Source organism: Lytechinus pictus, chromosome 3, assembly GCF_037042905.1.
Source record: "Lytechinus pictus isolate F3 Inbred chromosome 3, Lp3.0, whole genome shotgun sequence".
NCBI lineage: Eukaryota > Metazoa > Echinodermata > Echinoidea > Temnopleuroida > Toxopneustidae > Lytechinus > Lytechinus pictus.
In genome coordinates this window covers 27,268,978-27,292,162 of record NC_087247.1, presented here as the reverse complement: position 1 = coordinate 27,292,162, position 23,185 = coordinate 27,268,978, and the positions used below count along the sequence as shown (strand labels likewise).

Sequence of the window (23,185 nt, the reverse complement as noted above, 5' to 3'; positions counted from 1 at the left end):
TTATTATTTGTTATCCGATTTTGATGAAATTTTCGGCATTTTGCTCAGTGAATTCTACTCTATGTATTAAAATATAAATATTTTCAGCCCGGACCATCCCTTTAACATGATTATATATATTTTGTTATTTCATTTTTTTCGCCGGGGATAAGTAAAAAAATACACTTATATATGCCAAAACGGGAATTGGTGCTGGCAAATATTTTCAACATCAGATTTACGTTACTGCCTAAACTACAGCATAAAAACCAAAATTAAATTAAGAACTAAATTAATCTTAAATTGAACACACTGTAACTGAAATTAAACTTGCATATCAAAGAGTTCTAACAATAATTGTGAAGGATATATAATATCATAAACCCGTTAACCAAACAATATATATATATATATATATATATATATATATTTAGTTTAGCTAATGTAGTTTAGATTAGTTTAATTAATTTCATCAGTTTAGATCACCGTAACTTTCAGCGTAGTTTATTATGTTGATATTAGTTTCTTTACACCTATTTATTGTTTATTCTTTTATGATATTATATATCCTTCACAATTATTGTTAGAACTCTTTGATATGCAAGTTTAATTTCAGTTACAGTTTGTTCAATTTAAGATTAATTTAGTTCTTAATTTAATTTTGGTTTTTATGCTGTAGTTTAGTGAAGTTTAGTGATGTTTATTGCACCTTAATAATTTTTACATAGTGAAAATTACTCCCCCCCCCCCCTTTTTTTTTACTTACTTGTAATAACAATATTCAAAATTTTATTTTTTAGCTTGCACGATAAATTCAATCAATCATTCTTTTTTATTATCATCATTTATTACTTTCTTTCTTTCTTTCTTTCTTTCTTCCTTTCTTTCTGTCTTTCTTTCTTTCTGCCATCCATCAATCCCAATCCATCCGTTCATTCATTTATATCCATTCATTCGCCTATTGTTGTATTTTGACGGTATAGGATTTCAACTTCCGTGTTTGTTGGTGTTTTGTTTCTTTCCTTTAAACTCCTCTTCGGTAAGTTTAATTTGTCAGTATCTTGTAAATACAATTGTATTGCTTATTCAAATTTCATGATCAAAATATTTCACACCACATCTTAATACAGGCATACCCTGAACTTCTGAAGGTAAAGAAATGGTTTTTGCAAGTCCAGAAAGAGTAAAACTATAACTACCTAGTACCGGTTTATAAGTTAACAGGTAGTCCATTCAATTGATTATGTAGTCCCGTCTGTAAATATTTGTGTGAGTTTTTCGATACTGTATCCACGTATGAAATTGCATTAGAGCTATTCCACGGTTACCCACGTTACATTTGGAGACACCTTGACTCATACTTGGAGCTGTAACTCCATTATTATTGATAGGAACTAAACATCTCTTTATCACAACATAGTACGCAGTCTGACTATCCTTTGTATAAAAACAAAACTTGGGAAATTTCATTATGCTCCTGGCAAATCTTTGAAATGTGTCGGTTACTCATGTTCCCGGGGGGGGCACTCGACCAAAAAAGTGGTAGGGGTGTGCCGCGGGCGAGGCAAAAAACGGGGGCCTTGGAGCGGGCTTATTGTAAAAAGGAGGGTCCTCGGAACGGGCTTCGGAACTACAAATGTTTGTGAAAACGGGGGTCCTCGGAACGGATCTCCGTATCTCTGTGAGTGCGTATGCATCCTTATGGAACGGGCAATCGTGCATGATGCAGCTAGCGCGGCCTCCGCCGGGTGCGCTCGCGCTTAGGCGATGGTCAAAAAGCGCTCTACGGCCGCTTTTCACCAAAATTGCAGCTCTTTGTAGCAGATCAATGCGACCGGAACGGCGTAACGAAAAATACGCGAAGCTTTGGAACGGATTTCTTTCTCCTTTTTTCTCGAAAAGAAGGAAATGCTATGCCTTTGACAAAGTTTGAGCGGCTTTCTTTGTTCTTTCTCTCAAAAAGACAAAAATGCTATGCCTTGGAACGGAAATTTGAGTGTAAAAATGGGGGTCCCCTCCGCGGCACATACCCACTATGCATTATATACTGAGTGCCCCCCCCCCCCCCGGGCTCATGTTACATGATTTGGACATGCATAAAATGAAAAGTGGACATAAGTGAAAAGTGTCCTCATACAAGGCTTTTATGAAAGTTGATTATATCCATTTCAAAGAAGTATATTAGGGAGACAAATTTGTATATATAATTCAAAAAATAAAGAACACATGGTTTTTACTAGGGGTGCAGATAAAGTGGTTACTCACGTTTCGGTTCAGATGGGCTATATGTACAAAGACACATTGAGCTCATGTCCACCAACCTATGGAATTGCCCATTAGCCTTTCTAATTTTGAGGTCTAGGACCTCAATGAAAATGACACACATGAAGCAAGTAAGTTAGTTAAAAAAATGATTGTACAGAATTGATACAATTTTTTTTTCTTCCGTTGAGTACAGTCCTCTTTACAGAGTATACGGTAGTCGTACTTGACTTTTTCTGACTGCTGTAGGGCCTAATCCATTCATGGTCCGGATAAAAGTCAGTGCAAAATATGCAGTTGCAGACCCAGGCAAATATTGCCAAGAGGTGCTGTATTTTCTGTCTGTGGCCTGTGCTCTTCTCTTTGTGTGTAACCCACTACCGAGGGAGCTCCCTAGCCCAGGACTTGTCCGTGTAATATTAGGCAGATCAATACTCTCCAAAATGGGGTAGAATAGGGTCGCAATAGCACTCCAAATCAAAGGGAAAAAATAAATTATGCACTTACCTCGATTATATGGATTGGATGAAGGTCTATCGTGACACAGAATCCTGACATCGAAGCATAAACTGGACCCTCAAAAAATGGAAAAATTCTATCTCGTACTCTAGTTCGTTCTCCTTTCAAAATTGAAAACAAAATGGCCGATCGCTACTGAGAACGAACGTACGCGACATAGAGTTTTAACTTTTCCTTCTTTAGAGGATCGAGTTGGTGCCTCGATGTCAGGATTCTGTGTCACGATAGACCTTCATCCATATAATTGAGGTAAGTGCATAATTTATGTTTTCCCCTTTTATTTGGAGTGCTATTGCGACCCCTTTCTACCCCATTTTGGAGAGTATTGATCTGCCTAATATTACACGGACGAGTCCTGGGCTCCGACACTCATTCAATGAACAAGGTTATGATATAACCTTGTTCTCTGTTATATCGCCATGTGTGGCAAAATAAGGGTGGCAATGTTTGGCTTATTTTCTCTTTTTCTTTGGGACAAATGCTTGATTTTTTTACACTTGACAGTTTCCATTACACCTATTCATCATACAATTTGGCTCTGAAGTAAATTTGATTCTTTAAATTATTTTTTTCTTAATTGAAAATAGAGAATGAAAAATGAAAATTTTCTTGCCATATTACTTTCCACCATTAGAGGGGGTACACAAAAATATGCCCAAAATTCAATTTTTTGAGCGCTCTGGTGAATACAAAAATTATTCCCAAGTTACTAATGAAAAATAAATTGCAACTGTATGGAAATCAGTAATTTTGGTCACAAAAGTGATATTTTAATGATTTTTTAAAGTGTGTGCTCTGTACATCATTGGCATACCATAGTCCTACCCAGTGGCGGACCGTGACCAGAGGAGACAAAGCATTGGAGGTGCACTGTATTGTTTGTGAACAATGCTGTGCCCCTACAATGCTTTGTCTACTCCGGGTCACGGTCCGCCACTGGTCCTACCTGTAGATTCCCCACAGGCAGGATGGTTGCAGTGAGCTAGTGGGCTCCGACTCGCTTCGCGGGCTGGAGCTCCCTGGGTTACTATTCGTGTAAATACATGTTACTGTAGTATGGGCCTTGCACACTAATTCCAATGCATGCTACACCATGAAATTCCTTCAGCTGCATTTAAGATGGAATTTATAAAGTTCAAACAGCAAAGCGCATATTTAACTCCAGCTCTGCTAAGATCATGATAATTTTACTGCATTTTTTAGATACTAATTGTGTGAAGTGCAGGTGTATGAAGCGTGTAATGCCCATTCAGGGTGCTACATAACTTTTTAGAAGCACTTGCCCGGTCGGGCAAGTAAATTTTTAAATAGTTGGAATATACTTGCCCAGAAATCTATTTCACTTGCCCGAGAAAATCCATGAAAAAAAAAGTTTTACCTCTTCAAAAGAAAGTTTTGCAGTTTTATAAACCACTGACCTTTTACTCTCTTTTGACATGAACTGATCTACCTTGTTATTGCATTTCTTTTTCCAAAGTGAATTTATCTTGCCTGCCATGACCAAAATTAGGGTCAATATCATATCATCGACCCTAATTTTGGTCATTCTACTGTGAGAATTTTGCTTGCCCAATTCGGGCAAGTAGTTTTGGTCTTTACTTCAAAACACTTGCCCGACTCTAACTTTTACTTGCCCCGGGCAATCGGGCAAGTGCTTCTGTAGCATTCTGCCTTTGATGTATGAAATAAGAGTGAGCATAATGTTATGATTCTTCTATTTTATTGCAGTTGATGAAAAACTTATTTTGATTATCGGTGCTTTGTGTGATGTCGGCCTGTGACCTGTGACCCGACCTGGGAGATGGCAAGTGGAAACAAGTTTGATGAACTTAGAAAGAAATTCAGTGCCGAAGGGGTCGGCAATCCTGGATTGGGATTAAAGTCACCGCCTCCTCCTCCCGCCTCGAAAAATGTGAACTTGGGACATCCAGCACGAGGTGGAGGAGTAGGCGGAGGAGGAAGTGGAGGAGGAGGAGGAGGGATGGTCACTAGAGGAGGAGGAGCCTTTGGTTATAGAGGTAATAGCTCCAATTCAACAGGACCAAAGCTTTCTAGTAGTCAAAGTCAGCCTACTCTGCCATCATTGCCATCGAGGACTCAGTCTCAGAGCTCAAGCTCCTCGGATATATCAGACATTCCTCCAGGTAAATATGATGATGGTGATGATGTTAATGATAATGATGATAATGACAATAAAAAAACCTACTTTTTCTTCTTCTTTGGTAAAGCAGGGGGGTGGGCCATTCCTAAAATACTACCCACCCACATATTTGCTACTCAGTTGAAAAATTTATTCTAAGTGCATAAAATCTGCTGAACAAGATTTTTTTTTGGTGCAACTGGTGTACCACTAACTTTAGTGCTCTCATTTCCAAGAAATGTTATTAACAAATCTCATTCGTTCTTGCCCTTTTCCATGCTAAAACAACATCCAGACCATTCAACTATTTCCAGATGTAAAATAACTTGATCACCCTCGTCATCATCATATTCATTATGATTGTTATTGTAATGACTATCAGTTAATATCATGATTGTCATAATTATTCTGTAATAGTTAATAATATGATAATTGTTACTGTAACACACGGAAACTGATGCAGAAAGATAACACACAACACCATTCCTTGTGTTTTGGTTCGTTTATTAATTGATGACTTGTTATATACAACCAATGATAGATAATTCCAAAATTTCCTAATACAAAAAAAAAAGATTGAACCCTGGCGATATGGCCTAGAGGACCATATTTCCTCTGGTGATAGCCTCACCCGCATCTTACACGAATGTCATGTCAAATACCTATAATTCTGACCCGAAAATGAAGAAGCCTCTCTGCCTGCCCCATGAATGGGGTGCAGTGCAGGAGTGAATGGGAGCAAAATCCTCTCTCCCTTTTATGCAGTTATCACTCTCTATTCACAGATGCTAATAAGCCTTGACCATAATGACCTATAAGCTATTAGCTCTGGAATGTGATGTTTTGACCCAAAGACCATTTAGCATCACTCTTACCCAGAAAGAGTGTGAATCATACTTCTTAAAAAGCATGAAGATTGTCAAACATTTCTACTTTCTACTACTTCCTGTGCACTTCCTGTGAAGGCGCATATTACTTACAGACAAATAATTAAGAGTTATTGAAATATATGAATTTCCATTAAACAGTTCATTTTGACCTATACTATTATTATTATTATAATTAGAATTAGTATCATCATCAACATCATTATCATCATCGTCATCATCACCACCACCATCATCTTCATTATCAACATAATCGTCATCATTATCACCATCATCATCATTACCATCATCACCGTCATCATCATCATCATCATCATCATCGTCGTCAGCAATATCAGCATCATAATCATCATTATTAAGATTTTTCTAACAATTACCATTGTTAGGAATATTATCATGATTATTAACATTATCAATTACCATTGTGTTTCTAATTCTGTTAAATAGAAATACATGAATCTTCATATTTTATTTTTAGAATTCAGTCTGCTTACTTTGACAGGTTTGAAACTGTTCTAATTATTCTGATAATCAATTTGATTCATTCCATTCTTTTTATTAAAACTTTTATGAAAATATACATTCTTCTGGCAGTCACATGTATGGTAAAAGAATTATTGAAATTAAAATTGAAACTTTTTTTACCACTTGTTAGTTGTTAACTTATTAACTTTTTAAGAGGAACATAAACAGTCTTTTTTATAACACAGCTTGTATGACAATATTACTATAAAAGATTTTCCAAGTTTTCTATTTTGTATTGGGTCAACTTACTTTATCACAGTCCAGTCAGTAATCTGCATTAATGATTGAAAATGCTATCATAAATTGTAATACAATTATTAAAATCAGAATTATAATGACTTGAACTAATTGGGAAGTGTGCCATTGTATCATGAATTTATCTTTAGAAACTATAAATACAAACTACTATTGTGTCTATAATTTGTCCACTTTATTACCCCCAAACCACACCACTTTCTTGAACACATCTCCTCTTAAAACTCCTCCATGGAGAGCCTGTGTCATTCATTCAAAGAGTTACAATAGATTTAAATCTAACTCAAATTGAGATTTAGATTGATATGAATCCATTACACTTTGTACAGTGAGACATGCTGGAGTATTGTGGAGGGACGTTCAGCCAAGTATGTATCAAGTTTGTACCAAGTACTTTGGATTTTGCCATGTAACTTCCTTGTACAAACATCAGCCCCCTTTTTCTTTTTTTGGCTTCTGTAAACATATCGGCTCTCGAGTTATCAGGACATCATGACAGATTTCCTTTTTGACTTTTGATTTCCGCCAGTGTAATTAGTTAACTCTCATTTTCAATATGCGCCATGCATTTGATGGAAGAAACATGTATGCGAAGTGTGATGCCAAGTGAAGTTCATGAGATGGATAATGTACTTTGATGTCATTTAAATATTTTTATGCTTTCAGATTTAAAGAGTTTGAGATTTGATTAATTTTTAAAAATTATTATTGATTGCCTTTCAGTGACCTCACCAATAGCTGGTTATTCAAAGAAAGGTATTTGTATTAAATGTCATGAACAGTATGTCATCGCCTGTGCACTTGTGTATTACAGAGTAACAGCGGGCATTCTTTGACCCTATTCAAATTCACAGAACAGGTTCAGAAAAACTAAAGCTAGAACTTTTTGAGTGTTGGATCAAAGAATGTTTGCCGGTTCTGTTTATGTTTCCCTATCTTTTATCATGGTTTTTGTATTATTTCCTGTTTAACATTTTATGCATCTTTGAGATCCTTTATTCTTCCTGTACACATCATTCAGAAACATAAAATATTTTTGTGTGCCATTTTTGTGTGTGCACATTATTTGAAGTCACCATTATTATCAACATTGTAAAACTACACCGAATAGCACAAATAAAACAGATCGCAAAAGCTGTATGACCATCAAATTATTAATGGCTGCATTTACAAGTCATAAAATAGCTTGTGCTACTTTTAATAATTAATGTGGTATTAAAGACTGCAGAAATGTGAATGTGATTTACACAGACAATGGCATTATGTTGAAAAAATCATTACACTGTACATGTAAATGACCATTAAGATGGATTATGTTCATGTATACCATTTCTTGGTAAATTGTCACTTCTACTACCAAATTGTCCACTCATCACATGGTCTAACTTCATTTAGTCTAATGCCATTCTGTCCATCAACATTTCGTCTATCAAGCATTTGGTCTAATAACCATTTGGTCCAATCATCACTTCGTCTAATCTCCAGTTCTTCTATGAACATTTGGTCTCATAACCAGTTGGTCTAATATCTATTGTATTTTCATTCATTGTACCCAATTAACACTTAGTCCAATTAGACCGAACGGTATGGACTAAATGGCTATTTGACCAACTGGTTATTAGACAAAATGGTGAATGGATGATTACAATCAGACCATGTGGATAGTAGATGAACTGATGATAGACCAAACGATAATAGACGAGTTGGTAATTGGATGAATTGGCATTAGACCAATTGAAAATAAACCTTTCTGTATACATGTAGGCCTAGATCATTGGACCATTTCATGAAACGACCAGTCGGATGTTTTTCTAACAGTTACCATAGGAACCTTGCTTCTCAGCCAATCTTACAAGTATTTGTTTCGCCTGCATAGCAGAGCGAGACTGTAGGTGCCGCTTTTCCAACGGCGACGTCGTCAACTTGAAATCTTAACCAAGGTTAAGTTTTTAAATGTCATCATAAATTATGAACTATATGGACCTAGTTCATGAAACATGGACATAAGGATAATCAAGTATTACTGAACATCCTGCCTGAGTTTCAGGTCACATGACCAAGGTCAATGGTCATTTAGGGTCAATGGACTTTGGCCATGTTGAGAGTATTTGTAGCATTGCCATCATAACCTTGAAAATTTATGGATCTAGTTAGACATAAGAGGAATCAAGTATCAGTGAATATCCTCCGTGAGTTTCAGGACACACGACCATGGTCAAAGGTCATTTAAGGTCAATGAACTTTGGTCATGTTGGGGATATTCTTGAATTGCCATCATAACTGAAAGTTTATGGATCTGTTCATGAAAAAGGATGAAAGGGTAATTAAGTATCACTTCTTGTTTTGCACAAGTCTTAGGTCACATGATCGAGGTCAAAGGCCATTTAGGGTAAATGAATATAGTATTTTATAATATGAATGGTGTTTTTTTTTAATGATTATTCAATCTAGTCGTTTTCAAAGTCAGCATTGCTGCTACATATTGAATCGCTTAATGCAAGCGAGACTGCCAGAGGCGCTCAACTTGTTAGACAACAAGTTTTGATTAAATGGTCGACGCCTTGAAATATCTTTCTTTGTAATATTCATTGATAGGCCAATCCATTATGTTTGTTTTCACAATTTTGTGAATATATTTATTTTTATGATATTGCTTGTAACAGGAATTAAAAAAGCCGTACGTTCATTTATTGATAAGTATCTACCAAAGTCCACAACATTGCAAGGTATTTTATAAGTAACTTGAAATTGTTGAATCCACCTGTGTCAAGCTTTAGTCTACCTCGATACACTGTACTGCACATCATCAGTCGTTTTACACTTTAAAAAGTTATTAAAGTTTGAAAGTACATACTTTTATTTATGTAAACCGGAAAATAACATTAAAAGATGTTTGTTTTTAATGCTATGTTTTGAATTTGTAGTACCAAACACTTCTTTACATGTGCATGCTTTGCAAAAGTTCACCCACTAGATCTACATTTATTCATATTTAGAAGATGATGGTCTTTAAATTAAAAGTGTTAATATTTTGAAATATATCTCCCTGATAGAGATAAAGGAGGGTGGGGAGGGCCTTGTGACAGGCTTTGGTTCTTGATTTATCATTGTAGGCTACAGGTTTCTATTTCAACTATTTTTTCCAGTGGACCTGGGCTGTGTTCCATCAGGTTTCTTTATTTAGTATCCTTAACCTGATTCACCTTCACAAATCAAAATATGAATACAAATCAAGGTTACTGGATAAGGTGTGTTCAAACAAATTTTCACTAAAGTTGCTTCCTCCTTCATTTTAAGTCCACCCATTGTGCATCATACTGTTCAGTTTGACACAGGATTTGTATTATACAAGTGTGGTAGTTGAACTTGGAGCGTACCTGCATGCATTGCCCATCAAACCAGAAACCAAAATCATGCTTGAGACCTCTTTTGCATTCAATCAATATTCATGAGCTTTGATTATGCGGAACCAGAATTAAGGGTGTGTTCAATGTTGATTTTCAAAATTAAACAGCAACATGAATCATGATTGAAAACGCAATCACAAAACGGGGATATAATGAGAAACAACGGGTGTGTTCAATTGTCCCCCATTCTCGGTCATAAAGGTAAACGTCTTTCAGATCGGCAATCAGAGGAAAACTTATACGCCCCGAAATGTACATTTGTAAGGGCGATCAGATCAGATTTTAAGACCTTTCAGTATCGCGAATGTGACACTGGATATGATTGAGTTTTTAAACATTTCTAAAATGGAAGCATACCACACAAGCAAGTGCCAGAATTGATCTTTCTTGGTGATTGGTCAAACCTTACTGTGCTAACGAGAGCGGGTAATTTAAAGATCAGCTTTTTATTTTTGACACCTCTCATCGCGTTTGTGTTCTGTGTCTTGTAATTGCAATTATGATTCATGTTGCTGATTTGAAAATCGACATTTAACACCCCCTTTATTGTTTGCCATTTGAAAGACACTAATTTTGATGACTTACAAAGAATTTGTAATGCATCAGTGGTTGAACTTTATAATAACTTTGAGAACTATGTTTGTAGGCTAACAATGCCTTCATGTAGGTTTCATAAAATGTGACAAGTGAATTTACATGCAGCGAATGGCGACCCCTTTCTTGTGCCAAAGTTTATATTGCTACCATGTAGCCGACTACTTGAGAGCATGTTTCAGTTTTGTGTGAATTTCATGCGCAACTAACAGCTTTATGAAACACCTATGAAACATGCATTGTCAAGTGCACATTCCCCTTGAATATCTATGAAAACCATGTTTCTTTGATAATGCAACCCAGGACAACACTAAATTGGTTTCTAGCTTCAAATCAATGCTGCTTCATTGTTTATTATCACTGCTCCAACTCAATACATATTTGCATGTTAACCCTGATTTGTATGATTTGCATGAAGTCCAAGTTGTGCTTTGCTATTGTTGCATGCATACACCCAAAATGTATGAATTGAGCTGAATGAAAAGAGGGAAATCAAACAAGAAAACAGAGGAAATTCATTTCAAACAAACATCAGTAAATAACAAAAGTGATATACATTTTGATAATAATGATAATGATAGCTAGATTTATAGAATTTTTTTGAGAGGGTACAATTGCAACAATATTGAAGTGTTCTGGCATTGTTCATAAACCAATTCCAGATGGGAATTCAGGCTTTATGGAATATTTAATTAAAGGTATTCATCATAATTAATTAGGGTATTTTTTTTTCGATTCCAATGAAAACAAGATTGAACTCCATGTTAGCTGATTGATCAGAATTACTTTATAAGAAATACTACAAGAATTACTTTAAGAAATTGTATATTCTTTATGGAAACATAAGCGAGTTTATAGGTGTATAACATATTGCAAGTACCCACAAGTCCAGTTTCTGGAAAAAAATAGGTGTGGGTGTTCAATGATTTAAATTTTGCTTTCTTTAGTTAGGCCTACATAATCAAAGTTTATGATAAAGCAATTTAAATAGTGAAATATACTAGTTTAAATACGTAATACAGAGGTTTGATTTCTCTTTTCAGCATATTTCTGTTTTAATAGCTTTTTGATATTTTGCTGGAAAATGATATTTGTTGTATTGGGAATCTTTTATGTTTTACAATGAAATTGTTGAAATTCATGAAGGTTGTTCCTGAATTCAAATGATCTTGAAGTTTATTCAAATGAATTTGACTTTAATATGAACGGCACATCAACTAATTTGAGGTGATAAATTATTTGAATCTTACTTGACAGCTTCAAATTGTCTACATTTTTTTTTCTTTAATTGCTCATTCTAGTTTGTAAAGTTTATGTATCAAAACTAGATATAAGTTAATAGAGAATGTCTTTACAAATGAAAATATGAGCATGAAAACAGTGATTTTTGGTGTTTCTATAGCATTGCCGATTCTGGGATTTTAGTGATTAATTTTCAAAAGAAACTGATACATTACAACTGGGCACAGTACATATTTTTCCTCTCTTTTCTGATGGTTCAAGGAAGCTCTACTTGTTCATTAAAAGTTATCAGACTGTACAAACCATTCTTTTACTTCCAAGGGTTAATGAAACTGATAAAAAGTCAGCGCTGTCTTTTGTCATGAGCTCAAACTTTTCATGCACTTTGGCTTCATGTATACTGGTACATATGCCATTTTATGAATTCATGATTGATCAATTTTGATTCACCTTGCATGTGTTATGTATGTATGTATGCTTTATGCTTCTTGCTTATTATGTTTGCAATCCATTTATTTAACCCATTTGACCTCATACATTCGTTGTACAGGATCACTATGAACAACATCCAAAATACAATTAAGGGAGAACAAAAACGCTTGCATTAAAGGGTCAAAGTTTATCATTATTATTGCCGAAGAAATCTGAAGGCCATGCAATAAAATTTTCATTTTTCTATGATATTCAGTTTTGGTATATGTTTTATGTCAGAACAGGGAGTTGGATTGATCAACATAAAAATATGATTTACATACCCACTCTATGCGACTGTTAACCTAATCCCCTCCACCCCCATGCAATGTACGTATTTCCGCCTCATCAACACGTTTCTAACATCTTTTATTCTTCTGAATCTTGTAGCTCTGCCAGCGAGGGTAATTTCACAACCGCCCTCTATGTTCCGTCAGTCGGAAGCCCACATAGAAGAGGACATGTACACTGCTGCTGACGACGAGGATGCCGACATGAATGGGGATGGGGTAGAGGATGAACTCTACATGGTGGACCTGGATGACAATGATCCTGCCGTTAGTTATCCACCGACGTTCTATATGGTAAGAGATCCTTTTAATAGTCATTTTGGTCTCCTTACTTTGAACCACAAGGTCCAGGGTTCAAATACCACCACAGCACTTGCATCCTTTATTTGGCAAGGCATTTTTCAACATTTGCCACTCTCCACCCAGGTGTGGTAAATGGGTACCTGTAGGAAGGAATTCCTTGAATCCTGAAGCACCTTAGCAGGGTAGCCGGGCTAAAGATGGGCTGATTATTATTATTTTGGGAATTACGGCTGAGTCATGTCAGAAATTTTTCTTTCTGGATTCTGATGTTGTCTTACTTACTTATGGATTTTTCATGTTAAAAAAAAAACTAAAATTCTCCCTGCATATTACTGGGGGCTATCAGATAGGGGGACATGTCCCCCAACATTCAAATGTAGGGAGGGGGTCATGTCATCTCCCCTACCCCACACTTTGGGATCGAACCCATACTGAAGACCTGAAAAGCATTTCCATTTTGTTGTGGTACCTGGATTGAGTTTGAGAAATACTCAATTTTCAACTGCTCTTGTTGGGATTCATTCTCATTTCTATAGTAAAAAGGCCCATTTTATTTTAAAATTTAGAAATAGAAAGTCCCTACACTGGAGGAGAAGGACCAGCCCCTCCCCCACACCCTTTCTTGCTTACTGCCCCCATTGTTCAGAAGCTGTTGATGTCCACGCTTGCTTTTACATAAATGTACACCACCCCTGCCAGTGTGGGATGGGGCCCTCTTAGAGACTACACACTTGCTGATATCCTTCGTTATGGTACGATCTGCACAAAAAAAAATCACAAACAAGCATAACACACATACAAACACACACACACAACACAGAGACTAAATGGACAGGTGTGTAGAACTTCATGTATACCTAAGTAAAAAAAAAAGTTTATGATTTATGAATGTAACGTTGATCATCACAGAGAGAATAATCACACTCATGCTTGATTTCTATTGTTAGCCTTCATGTTGCGATAAAGTAGTCCTACTGGTTTACCAGTGACATTCTTTAGAAAATGTACTATGAATGCACCACAGGGTATTACAATTGAATTCCCTTTTTTTCTGAAGCTTCTTTAACAGTGGCAGTGGATGTTAAGGATTTGTAAATTTGATTTAGCCTTCGTTTGTGTACAATATTTTACTTCCTCGTGTATCTTATTGAAATGAGAACGTTTGTGCTTATGAGTTATTCCTCAGAATATATCATGCCAGCAAGGTTTTAATCTCTTGGGCCTCCAGATTAATATTTGATTAAAAAAAATTGGTTTTGAATCCAGGACAAAGGTTTGCTACGGTCTTTGTCTCTTGATTAAATTTTGAATTGAAACCAGCCATTGATAGCGATACAAGTGCATTAATTGGCCTAAAGTTAATGGCTTTTTAACAACTATTGAGAAGGAACTGCATCTCAAAATCCATTCAGTGCTGTAGCCTTCATGGAGAAGACATCGAATCAAAGTCAGCAGTTGATATCAACAGCAACCAGTATAATATCTACAATGTTTAATTGAATGGACCTTTCGACTGGAAGATAAAACAATTTGCACCGTGGAACGTTAGTGATTGAAGCAAACAATTTTTGCAGCTTATGGTTCTATATTTTTTTCTTGAATAGAGAACCGTTATCGTGGGTCATACTGTGATCATCAGTTGGCATTGGCTGTGGATAATTCATCATTTAGCAGTAGACTTATCTGTTAAAATTTGTTTTTCTTACTTCTGATTTATTCATCATTATTATTATATATATATATATATATATATATATATATATTTTTTTTTTGGGGGGGGGTTATAACACAAAAAGGTGCAAAATATCAAAAACTGATCCTACATGAGGGAGGCGCGATAGCTCAGTCGGTAGAGCGGGGGTTTCGGATTCCGGTGACCCGGGTTCGATTCCCAAGTGGTGCGCTAGTGCCCTTTGGTAAGGCATTTATCCTCATTACCAGGTCCCTCGGAGAGGACCTTAAGCCGTTGGTCCCCTGGTTGCTTGCTCACAGGCATTCGTGCTTTCTTAGCAGTCAGGTAAAACAACCTCGGTATAACATGTATTCTTCAAGTGAACTTTTATATTTTGGTAGAACTTTTCTGGATAAGATGTACCATACGGTTCTGTTCTTGTGAATCAAATTAAAAGGCTCACAAATCTCATTGGACACTTTGCAAGATCAAGAACAAATAAGAGTTTTTTTAGAAATCTCGTAAAAGACAGTTTCAGTGTAAATAAGATAAATTAAAGGAGGAAAAGGGGAAGGTTAAATAAACAGATGGGTGTAATTTTAGCATGGGTTGACTGAAACATGATAGACCCCACTAGATACGGTCGTAACTATGAAAAAAAAAATTTGTGCCTACTCTGGTTATTTTTAGCCTAAATTGATCAAGGTTTGTGACTTCAAGTATTCCCAATGCATGAACAGAAAGAAAAAAAAGTCATAGCTTACCCTCTGATTAAAAGGCTGCCTATTGAAATTGAATATGATCCTCGGCTGTTGTCTTTCATGAAGCATATAGGCTGACTCTGGAAAAACAGTTAGGATCAGTTTCTATTGCTCTCATTGAAAAAAAAGGAGTACCAAGTGAGTCAAGTTATTGATATTTGACAAGGCACAGTTTGAATACTCTTTGACATTTTACATGTAGGTGTGATAACAGTTATTGTCGACATAAACTTCATTCTTCCTTGTTCCTTTTGAAAGAGCTTTGAAAACAGGATGGAAATAAGCACTTTATTTTTCTAATACTTGAATGATTTCCTGTTCATATTTGGACAAGACATGGATATAAAAGGTGAAAGGGTGATTAAAACACAAAGGATACTTTTTTTTTTAAATAGGAATATTAGTTTAGATTTCGTTAAATTGTTTGATCCAAGTGGTTCGATATTTTAAGAGGTGAACCTTCAAAATAAATCGATGACTGTGGATAAGTTTGCTGAGTAGGAAAACTTTAGTTGGCTGAGCAGGAAATCCTTACTTTTCAAAGTTCTGAACATCTTTCATCAGTCCGTGGTGATGGTCTTTAAGGACTTCAAATGCATGTATCTTCCGTGTTTATGTTACCTGTTCATGACACGCCTCCAATGTACTTTCCAGCATCAGGAAGAACTAGCAGATCTTTCCTATATTCAGAATCATGTTGCTTCGGAGTGTTAGGCCATTTGTTACTTTGGTATTGTGTCAAGCAGATCATCACCCATGTTGAGAAAATCTTTACACTGTTTGAGTGATTTGTCAAATCCCATGTATCCACGCTGAATACTCTGTGACTCCTTGTAAACTTGTGAGTGCTTTCTTTGGATGAAGTTTATGAATGACTAAAACCATGTTTGAGCCTGGCTTTGATGACAATGGGCTTGATGAAGAGGAGTATGTGGCTGTTGATGAAGATGACTGTCAAGATATCTACCTGGTACCCGATACAGAAGAAGAGGATTCTCTGCGTCGCCCGTCTGTGACAAGCCGTTCATCTGTTTGGCCACCGGTCCAAGACCATTCACCTGTGCAGCTGCCTGCTCCAGACCCCTCACCTAGACGGCCATCTGTTCCTAAATTTGGTGTCCGCTCATCCATCACAAACTTTTCCCTCCCTCCTATCCCAGATTCGGCCCGCCCCTCGGTCCAAGAATTTCCCTGTCAGCCTTTCCCGGACCATTCCTGGCCACCTGTCCCAGACTCCGCCCGCCCCTCGGTTCCAGAATTTCCTCGCCCGCCTGTCCCAGACCATTCCCGGCCACCTGTCCCAGACTCCGCCCGCCCCTCGGTCCAAGAATCTCCCCGTCCGCCTTTCCCGGACCATTCTCGCCCACCTGTCCCACTTTCTTCCCGGCCACCTGTCCCAGACTCCGCCCGCCCCTCAGTCCCAGAATCTTCCCGTCTGCCTGTCCCTGACCATTCCCACCCACGCGTCCCATCCTCTTCCCGCTCACCCGTTCCTGACTCTTCCCGCCCACTTGTTCCAGACTTTTCCCTCTCAGCTGTCTCGGATTCTACAGGTATTCGAGCTTCTTTCTCTGAAAATTCATCTACTCGCCCTCCTGTCCCGGGTCATGAGTCACCCCCAAGTTTTCTACAATCCCCATCAGCGGTAAGCACATTTTTATCATGTAATGTTGTTAGTAGTTACATCAATAATATTTAACTCTGTGTGACACCGGATTTAGCTGCCATACATTCTGTCACCTACATGTACTCTGCTTATACTTGCATACGGGAGTGAGGATGATATTTGCACAATGGTGTCATCTGTCAAAAGTCACAGATCTATATTCTTTGATTTCAGAAGTTACGTGCATTATTCATTTCTGATCTAGCAATGAGATAGAGGTATAAATTTTGACTGCATGCAGTCGTGAATCTTTTACAAATGCTATGCTTGCATTGCGATCAAAGTATCAAGTAAGTTGTGTTGAAAAAAAACAACAAAAAAACAAATGGCCAAGTCCATTGACCTGGGTCCCGTCTTACAAAGAGTCACGATCCGATCAACCTTAAGTATATGGAAATCCACCAATGTCATAATTTTTTCTTTAGGAAATTTGCACAATGTCCTTTGAAAACAAAGAGAAGCATACTAAATTGTTAAAAAATAGTGAATGTATGAATATACATCATATGTAGAAAATATTTTGAACAATTGATGTTGCTGGCTTTCCATAGTTGTGGTTAATTGGATCAATCGTAACTCTTTGTAAAATGATGCCCCGGGGTGGTATTCTGAGATCCGTTTTATCTCAGATAAAATAAAATATTTTATCTCCGTTAAAATCAGTGAGATAAAATACCCTTAAAATCTCTCCGAATTGGTATTCTGAGAACAATTTTATCTTCATTTTATCCCTGTAAGACACACCTATTTTTTAATCAATATCCAATTAGAAATGCGCTTTTATAGAGCTTCTCTCATGTCACTCAACCAATGGAAATCCATTCCGCCAGGAGGTGTGGCAAAGGAGTGAGATTGCGTCAATTTATTGTATTCAAATACGCTTGCACTATACGCTTGCGCGTCTTTACAGAGATTTCTTTTAAACAAAAATGACAATACTCTCATCTTTTTTTCGAAGTCTATATCGCATCTTTTCAAGCATCATTTCAAAGACACTATTAGTGAAGAAAAGTCTTATGAAATACTTCCTGATTGTACAGGAATAAACTTAAGGTGTTATCCTCAATAAATATATATTTTTTTATCATTTTCATGTCAATATTTGGGGTTAATTCACCTAGAAATATTGGCGAAATCAACGTCACGAAGATAAAATAGCCCCTAACCTCTTTTAAGTTTATTTTATTTTTTCTTCAAAGTAACATGGGCGCAAGCACATCCGCGTTGCAATGACCAGATATGCGATGGATATGTCTACGCAGGCATTGTTCTGTTGCGTAACATCTATAGATACGCAAGATAAAATTGAACATTTTGTCTGAGAGATAAAATGTCATCTCAGAATACCAATCTCATTTTAAGAGATAAATTAAAATATTTTAAAGATAAAATGGCCTCAAAATACCGCCCCTGGTTATCAATATCAGGGCTTGTAGGACTACATGTACATTCATGTAGCAAACTTGCATAGCACATTTCTCAATCAAGCTTCAGATTTTTGAAAGTGATAAATGGCCCAAAACCAATTAAAATGTTCAAATCTAGGGTTTGTCAAGACCCTCCCTTATGTGCCTTTTTTCAGTGAGTGTGAAAGCAAAATAAAAAATAAAAAAAGTTGGGAAAACAAATAATCCTATGAGGCTAATGGTAGTTCCTGGTTTAGAAATTCTGGGTTGAGAAATGCCATGCTCAATCCTTCTCAGTTGATTTCACTCATAACAAGAAAAAAAGTCTTCAGGGGTGTTGAACAAATATGTCGAGGCCTGGGGTGGTGCTGGAATAAATGGGGAATTCCCTAATTCCAAAGGTCGACACTTGATATAGGCATGCCTACAGAGGTGGTAGGCTACGCATGAATGAGTGTACTTGAATCTTGTGAACTCTATGCTAACCCACTATCAGGAAATACAGCATATTGAAATATGAGCAAACTTCTGTTTACTTTGAAAACGCTATGAAAATCTTGTGTTACATGCATATATAAATGTCATGGATAAATTGTGTTTTTCTGCTGATTAACAGTTTGCTATATATTAGACTTTTCTAAATTGTATATTGTTACTGTACTATAGTATAGTTGATTATACTTGGTCATAATAGTAAATACACTAAGAATAAGAAATATACAGTATACTAGAACCTCTTCTGTCAGAACCAAAATTTTTACTTATAACCATGTTAATTCATCCTTGATATACATTAATTAGTAACTTTCACTCATTGAATAGAGTTTTTAAAACACACCTGTTGCATTTTTAATAGGTCAAGTATAATAGCCAGACACGTATTTGCATTGTTAACTGGAACTCGTCAGGCCAAAGCGCTTTGAGCACGTTTGGGAAAAAGGTGCTAGAATAGCCAGCATGGGATGGCAGGTTTAATTATAAAAAATTGTGAAACAACATCTGCCTTTGTACATCTACACATCGTACAGTATCTGCAAATATCTGGTTCGCAGTTGTAAATTTGCAAAATATTTTCAGCTGATTTCCCAAAGAACACGGAATAGATTCAATCTCTGAAATTTGAGATTTGATCATGAGTCTCCTGTTATTTTCTAACATAACTTCCTTGAAGAGTCACCTTAACGTAAGTATATTATAATTTTCACTACAAAATTTAATTACAATCCATTGCAAACTAGGCTAGAATTCTGTTTATTTTATTGAAAGAGCGGTTGACAGGTTACAGAGTCTGATTTATTCAATATTTTATGGCGGAATAACCAGAGGGGAGGAGGGCAGGGACAATTATTCTTTTACAAAGAATTCTTCAACCCTCCCCCTTTTTGAAAATATTTTATGTTGGCAAATTTTCCATGCACAGTCTGAACACAGATCATTACCCATACTTTTAATTTTATATGAAATTTACTGTTCAATTACTTTGCTCCTATCCTTGTGTGCTCTAAAATATATATATTCTAGCCCCCCCCCCCCCAACAATGAATTTCTAGAATGGGTTGGATATAAATTCTAATTAATACTTTATTTGATTGAAACTCTAGGTTCACTATTTTTTCTTTTCTTGTGACTGGTTTGAATACACAAATGAGTATGTTTTCAATGAAATACGTATGAGAAACCTGTACATGCAGTCATAGAATGGAAAGCTTTTTAACCTAAGGTCAAGCTTTACAGAGACTTCTCAAGTGTGTGTGTAATGTTGGTTGGTATGTGATATCTCCATTTCATATTTCTATAGTTGATATCGAAGCATCCATGGTCAAACCTGCTATTCTAACCATCTCTGTAGAAGTACATCTGTCTATGAAAATCACAAGTTTGGTTTTTATTTCTCATTGAAAGAAGTATTAAAACAACTTGCACATAAAGACAACCTTCATGTATGTACTAAATACCCCCCCCCTGTTTTTTTGTCTACCTTGGTTGGTTTAATAGACAGATTTCACTATGATTATGTTAATGTTTCTAATAATCGATGAAACATTTCTAATATACTGTGCATCAGGTGTGTAATTTTTCTGCATTCATTTGTCATAAATGAAGCTTTAATACTGATTTATTTTCCTAGGATGAAGATATACACATATTTTCAATACAATATTGCTTGACATTACTATCTGTAGTAAAAAAAAAAGTTGAAAAATCTACCTATTTTTTCACATAACTGTTTATTCTGTGTATGTGTTCTGTAACTTCTGTTTGTATTGTTGTTGGGGTGAAAATGAAAATAGCAAAATAATCCCATTATGCCTCATAATGTCTTTATAATGTTGATGAAGCAATACCCTATCTGACAAGGTGAAGGTTTTCACTTGGGCCTTACAAAGGTATGCCTTTCTTCAACTTCATTCAACTGTTAACGCAGTATGGCAAAATGCCAGCCAACCTGTTCATTCTTTTTAGAATTATAACTTTGAAACATAAAAGCTATTAAATACTCTTTCCCAAACCTCTTAAAACAACTTATGAATCCCTTATCTTTTGATTGTTTTTACATTTTACAACTAATTGAATTGAGTCTTGTTTTACTCATAAAATAGTTTGAAATAATTTGATAAATATGGGTGTTGCTATGCTAGGCAGTGTGTGTGAATTAGCTCTAGTATACTAATAGCTAAAAAAAAAGGATATCAACCTTCACACTGCCCCTTGTGGGCCAGAGATATGAAACATTACTTGGTACACTTGTTGTGTCGCATGATGTTGAAGCTGAGGAAAGAATATATGGCGCCCCCTCTCTTAAAACGCAGGAACTTGTTCATCACTTTGCCCCTTCCCTTCTCAGCACCGGAGGAAGAGTATTAATATGATGTCATCGCATTTCAATTTTTTTTTGTACAATAGCAATATAATCCACATAGCACAAGTTTTCTCAGAGAACTCAATAGAATAAACAAATTAAATTCTTTTTGTCATAAAAATGCATATATGTTTTGATTGACAGATTGTTCTTACAATTCCCATTTGATTTTGTGATAAGTTAGATGAAATCATGTGACTCTTAATTTGTGTGATGAAATAAGATACTCCTATTTCTTGAGTTTTAAAAATATAAATCCTATTATTTTAAGCCATTCTTTTTCCAAAAACGTAACATTTTTTTCCTTTGTCATATATCAGGTGATATTTAGACAATTCACATGGAAAAGGAAATGTTCCTTTTCACATATTTGTCATATTTGTCATGACTTTTTAAAAATTTATTAAGTATTTATACAAGGCTCTACATTAACTTTTTTTGGTGGTGGCCCGTTCGGGCCACCAAAACCATCAAATAATTTTTTTTGGTGGCCCGATATTAAAGTTTGGTGGCCCGAAAAATATAAAGAAAAACATTAAAAATGAATAAAACAAACTTCTGAAATATTAATTCTGCAGCCACTACCACTAAGTTACTTTCACTTTATACTTCTTGTATGTAAACCTTGTTTGCTGTTATTTACTTTGCTAATTGATAATTGTTTCTATCGTTGTAAAAATGAAATGATTGAAAGTAAATAAATGAATTGTATTGTTCGCAGGTTGTGTGGACTTTTTTTTAAATCTCTGTATAGAGATAATGGTAAAGTAAATAAATAGTGCATAGCAAACTCAGATAGATGTACCAAACAATGTTTTTTCCTTCCTTCCTCTTGGAATCCTAAAACCTAGATTATGCATGCCCCAAATCCAGTTTATTTCTGTTTTCTCTTTTGCAGCATATTATAGAAGGAGAACATCACAGAAAATATGCTGCAAAATTAGAACAATGCATAAAAGGGGGAAACAAACGTAAATAATTTTCAAAAAGTATATAACAAAAAAAAATAATAATAAAATAAAAGAAATTAGTGAAATAAAACAAAAGAAAGAAAATGAAGAAAGAAAAAAACAAAGAACAGGGAAAAAAAGAAAAAAATTAGAGAGAAAAAAGAAAAGAAAATGAAAGAAAAATTAATAAAACAAAGTTAATATAAAAATGGGGAAAAGGGGAAAATTAAGAAGCCATTACATATATTTTTAACAGCTGTGGCAACAGTCTAACCCTACTGGAATAAAATTAAAGCCAAGCAAATAATTTTCACTTACCTTTTGGGAATGGCACATTTCTACTTTTATATCCTTTAGTTTGTATTATTTTATTTTCAGTAGAAACATATTTTTTAATCAGGCATATTCAATGGGAAGGGGTATAAATGGTTTAACCACTGTAAAAAAAAAATGAAAGAAAAAAAAAAGAAAACGGCAAAAACTATATCTGGAAAAAGTGTGAGAAAAGTCCTTCCCTATATTTGCCAAAATGTTGGAAAAAAAATCACATTTCATATCAATGAAATGCCTTCCCAAAGTATTTACTTTCTCAAGAGTGGTTTAAGAAGTCATTTATAAACAAGAAAGAAATAAACTGTCTGTCTGTTTAAGGCTAGAAAATACACAGCTTCGAAAGAAACCAAGTATCAACATACATACAAATGCACACGTGGGACTGTGATGTACTTGCCTATGTGTTTTTATGTGTATTAATTCATGTGGAAATCGGTCTTTTTGAGTCAAAAGAGAGGTCATAATTCCTCTTCTTAATACTTGCAAATAATCAGGGTACACCAGATTTTCGTAATATAGACTGTAGAATTGCATTTCATTGGTGTAAAAGGTGACTTTGACTTAGATTTTCAAAGTTCTGTGGAAGATTTCTCAGCAGCAACATTTTTTATCGCAGCTCCCTGAGTCTGAATGGGCTGAGCTAGATCTAGAGCACAGCTGTAT

The 23,185-nt window shown here is 35.7% G+C and overlaps 2 protein-coding genes across 2 annotated transcripts; both read left to right on the top strand.

Annotated features, from left to right (window-relative positions):
• The first annotated feature begins 924 nt into the window (after positions 1–924).
• LOC129255734 (dachshund homolog 1-like) lies at positions 925–14,370 on the top strand. Its single transcript, XM_064095940.1, has 5 exons — positions 925–1,018; positions 4,489–4,904; positions 7,291–7,323; positions 12,672–12,865; positions 14,287–14,370. Exons 2-5 carry the CDS (start codon positions 4,562–4,564, stop codon positions 14,368–14,370), a joined length of 654 nt encoding a protein of 217 aa, XP_063952010.1. The 5' UTR covers positions 925–1,018; positions 4,489–4,561.
• Positions 14,371–16,190: 1,820 nt separating this feature from the next.
• On the top strand, positions 16,191–17,006 carry LOC129255735 (uncharacterized). Its single transcript, XM_054894065.2, has one exon. The coding sequence runs from the start codon at positions 16,191–16,193 to the stop codon at positions 17,004–17,006; it is 816 nt and encodes a 271-aa protein (XP_054750040.2).
• Positions 17,007–23,185: the final 6,179 nt, after the last annotated feature.

What these genes read in the sequence shown, in the direction of transcription:
- LOC129255735 (XM_054894065.2), top strand. Translation starts at nt 16,191, where the DNA reads ATGTTTGAGCCTGGCTTTGATGACAATGGGCTTGATGAAGAGGAGTAT.
- LOC129255734 (XM_064095940.1), top strand. Translation starts at nt 4,562, where the DNA reads ATGGCAAGTGGAAACAAGTTTGATGAACTTAGAAAGAAATTCAGTGCC. An exon ending in AGCTGGTTATTCAAAGAAAG is followed by an intron (nt 7,324 to 12,671) that starts GTATTTGTATTA and finishes TGAATCTTGTAG; the next exon opens with CTCTGCCAGCGAGGGTAATT. An exon ending in ATCCACCGACGTTCTATATG is followed by an intron (nt 12,866 to 14,286) that starts GTAAGAGATCCT and finishes AAATCCATTCAG; the next exon opens with TGCTGTAGCCTTCATGGAGA.